Source organism: Pygoscelis adeliae, unplaced genomic scaffold, assembly GCF_000699105.1.
Source record: "Pygoscelis adeliae isolate BGI_AS28 unplaced genomic scaffold, ASM69910v1 Scaffold38, whole genome shotgun sequence".
NCBI classification, from domain to species: Eukaryota; Metazoa; Chordata; class Aves; order Sphenisciformes; family Spheniscidae; genus Pygoscelis; species Pygoscelis adeliae.
The window spans coordinates 10,373,009-10,376,769 of record NW_008825614.1 but is presented as its reverse complement, the minus strand read 5'-3'; the positions used below and the strand labels follow the sequence as shown (position 1 = coordinate 10,376,769).

Here is a 3,761-nt window from a genome sequence, read left to right as displayed (position 1 = left end):
TCCTGCTCAAAGGCCACAGTGGAATCTGAGTATTGCCCTAAGTAGCTGCCTTCTTGGAAAGACACATCTGGGCTTTTGAGTCTTTTGGAGTATACACTTGTAACTGAGGATTGTGAAAGCTGTCCCCTTCCCAAATTCTTGAAAAATGCTCTTTCAAATTCTTATTATGTGTTGATGGCTGCTTTCTCTCTGCTACAGCTCTGCTGTAGAGCGGCTTTGTGTGTGAATTTCATGTGATACCAAGGTGTTCTCATTCCCCTGCCTTTCCCCAAGTATTCATACCTAACGTGGCTGGTAGCACCATTTCTTAGTCTCTCAAATTACATATGGTGCTCTATTTTCTTGCTTATCTCAATATTTGAGTAGCTGCAGCTGCTTAAATTGCATCTTTGTACAAGAAGGAGCATAAAGTTGTCACGTTTGCCCATACTATCAGCTCAAAGGATGCTGAAATGTAGTATTTGGGATGGGCTTTGTTCTAGTCCATCTCTATGCACTCTGGGAGATTTTACTGTCTAATATGTTTTAAGGTTCTGGACTATGGAATACTCAAGTTTTGAAAGTGTACTTGTCATTTTTAAATCGCATGTTAGCCTGTAGGCTATTTGCAGGTTGCATTAGAATGTAGTTTGTATGAGTATAACCAGTCATTGTGTATACAGATTCATTTTGTTGGTATAATTGTATGAGATCTAGTATTTTCCTGAATGCTAGGGTTGTGGGTTTTTTAAAGTATATTCACCCTTTTCTGTTACCTAGCATTAGTGTTCCTTTAGGGAAAGGATGTTCTGGATGAGTATATGGGTTGTGTATCCAAGGAAATGAGGGTAGCTAAAGGTAGTATGCATTGCTAGTCTTACGAAACAAGTGGCCTCTCTGTCTCTTTCTTACGGCTCTGTTAAATGTTCAGTTTTGCTGCTGCAGTATGCTACTGAAACATGCGATGTTTCCTTGGTTGCAAAACCATAGCTGTCTTCCCTGGGTGAAATTTGTTGCCCTGTGTTTGTGTCCAAACTTGTCCCAGATCATTAGGGCACTCTGACTTTCAAAAAAGTGTTGAATTACTTAGTATATTGTCACGGTCTTGGTGTTTTGGTGGTGTTTTTTTTTTAATGCCAGCACGGAAGTGTTGAGTGTCTGTTTTAAATGTCACAGATATGTTTGCAGGAACACGATGTTACCATTGATGTGACCAGAAAGAGAAATGAGTCAAAATATGCATGCCCGTTAAGAGTCTGTTCATTGATAAGAGTGATTAGCACTTGTTAGTTTCTATTTGGGGCTAGTAGTACAGTGGTAGGGAAAACTGAGTAAGGCCCTTAAGGGAGATTAGGTTTACATAGATTAAGATGAGAATTTAATGTCAAATGTCATCTAAAACTGGTTAGTAGTTTGTGGTAGATAACTTGTTAGAATGCACAAAATAAAGGAAATCTAATGCAAATGTATATCTAAAATCTAGGTTTTGGACACAGACGAATGCAGGTGTTCATATTACATAGCTGAACTTAAAAGTGATATCAAAGTAATTGATGGAGCCTTTTTAATAATTACTATATATAATAATTGGATTTACAGCTATACACTAGCTTTAAAATGTGGATTGTACAGATTGAGTGCGGAGGCTGAGAAGAATCCGCTTTATTTTACTGTAAGAATGATTATGTTACTGCAATTTTGTATTGCTTGAAGCATTGAGTGTTTCTTAGAAGCATGTGTGTATGGTCTGTTGACTGGTGTACCTGTTGCAGCTCACTGCTTTTCTGTATCACAGCTGTTTGTAGCTGTCAAAATTAACTGGTTTTGAGTGTAACTTGTGCTGCCCTGTTTATTGTAATGAAATGAAAGCTATTAGATGGGTAAGATAGCTCAAATGGCAGTATTGCTTCCTTATTAAAAAAACCTCAACACCTAAGCAGACATGAATACTTAGATGTTTGCGAAGTGTTTCTGCAAACATGTTAATATTGAAGTTTGTGCAAGTATGCTTATGAAGTAGTGAGAAGAGGTGTAGTGCTAATTTCTGCCGAGTGAAATAGTTGCAGGATTGAATGCTTTTGATGTCTATAGACTAGATTTGTGAGGCTTAAGAATTTAGCATCTTCCTAAGAATTGTAAAAGTATGTGTGTGATTGACATTCATAGGCACTGATAAGATACTCATCCCTGAGGTCACTTCAAACCTGTTTTCAAACTTTCACCTGGAAGACTTTTACACTTCTGAAAATTGGAGCTTCATCTGGAAACGAAGTTTGTCCATGCCCAAAGATATTCTGTGAACCTCTTAGAAAAAGTTAATGATCTAAATGAATATAGGATGGTTTAGCTTTTAGCATGGCTGAATGGTATTGAGAAAACACCATTACCTGTAAACAAAGGAAGAGGAATTACTGCCTAGAGGACAATAGGAGGTTGTGAGCAGTATAAGTAAACCCTGCATGTTTTAACTGCCTCCTTTTAATTGAAAAGAAATGTGGAATGAAGCAACTTAAAATTATTACTCAGATTTTTGACAAAGAGGTCAGTGGTTATTCCTAAATAACTGTTAAAAACAACAATTCTAAAATTCTGGGCTTTAAGTATATCCTGGAATGGTTTTTTAATACAAACTGCATATGGATCCAATTTATGTCAGTCAATCTGCCTGGTGTGACCAGTGCATTGTAATGTGTTGGTAAACTGACAACACTGAATGACACAAGGAGACTGTTTTCTCTTGAGATGTGCAGCTTATTCTGGTAATAGCTTCTCAGAGCCTTGACAATATCTGATAGGCAGTTGTTGGTAGATAATACAACAGTATTGTCCAGGAATGCTTTTTCATGATCTGTCACTGGCCAAAAGATTGCTTTCTGTCTCTAGTGTGAGTTATGTTTTTGTTTTCCTTGATGCTAGATTACAGGAAACTTGCTCAATCATGAGGTCATGCTTTTAATCAGAGAAAATCCAACTCATTCGCTTGTTCCTGTACAGTTATAAGTACATGCTGTATGCTAGAGAGGTTTGATGCTCTACCCCCTATATGGAGGGTTAATCCAACCTGTTACCAGTGGTCTGGATACTATACACATAGGAGTAACTAAAGATTATTGTTATGTACAACCTAAGAGAGATGCTTTAAATGATCCAATCTTGTCTACTCTTGACCACTTGAATATTTGAGGACATTATGTCCCCCTTCCACCTCAAGTCAGGCAATGGCTAAAGTTATTAGGGCAGGGGAGGAGGAAACAGGAAGAGGAGATAATCTGCAGACTCGCAGTTCTTACCTCTGAGAGCAATCAGATTGTAAGGAAAAATATACGATAAAAAAGACTAATAGAATGTCTTCTAAATAGAGTATTTAAGAGTAATTGCAAACAAAATGGCATTTAAGACTACTGATTCTTACTTGTTCACTGACTGTACCCAACTGTTTTTCAAGTTGCTGCTTCCCTGAGTAAGAAATAAAGCAAAGCTTTCTGACATACCTTTTCTTTTTCATTAGGATCGGAAGCTGTCCAAGTCAGAGCGACAAAGATTTAAAGAGGAAGCTGGGATGCTGAAAGGGCTTCAGCATCCCAATATTGTCAGGTTCTATGACTCCTGGGAGTCTACAGTCAAAGGAAAAAAGTGTATTGTTCTTGTGACGGAACTCATGACATCTGGAACATTGAAAACGTAAGTAAATTAAGGCATGCCAAAGCATATAAGAATCATTAGCACAAAATTGGAGCACTAGAAATAGATCATATTTCAGAATATGTAAAAACAGAGCCCTC

At 37.6% G+C, this 3,761-nt stretch overlaps 1 protein-coding gene across 1 annotated transcript in view; it reads left to right on the top strand.

The window, feature by feature from the left end:
- The window catches only part of WNK1 (WNK lysine deficient protein kinase 1), a 107,691-nt gene that overhangs the window by 32,633 nt on the left and 71,297 nt on the right, over positions 1–3,761 (top strand). Inside the window, 1 exon segment of the mRNA XM_009332893.1 lies at positions 3,488–3,660. Within this exon segment, the coding sequence (XP_009331168.1) occupies positions 3,488–3,660 (173 nt within the window).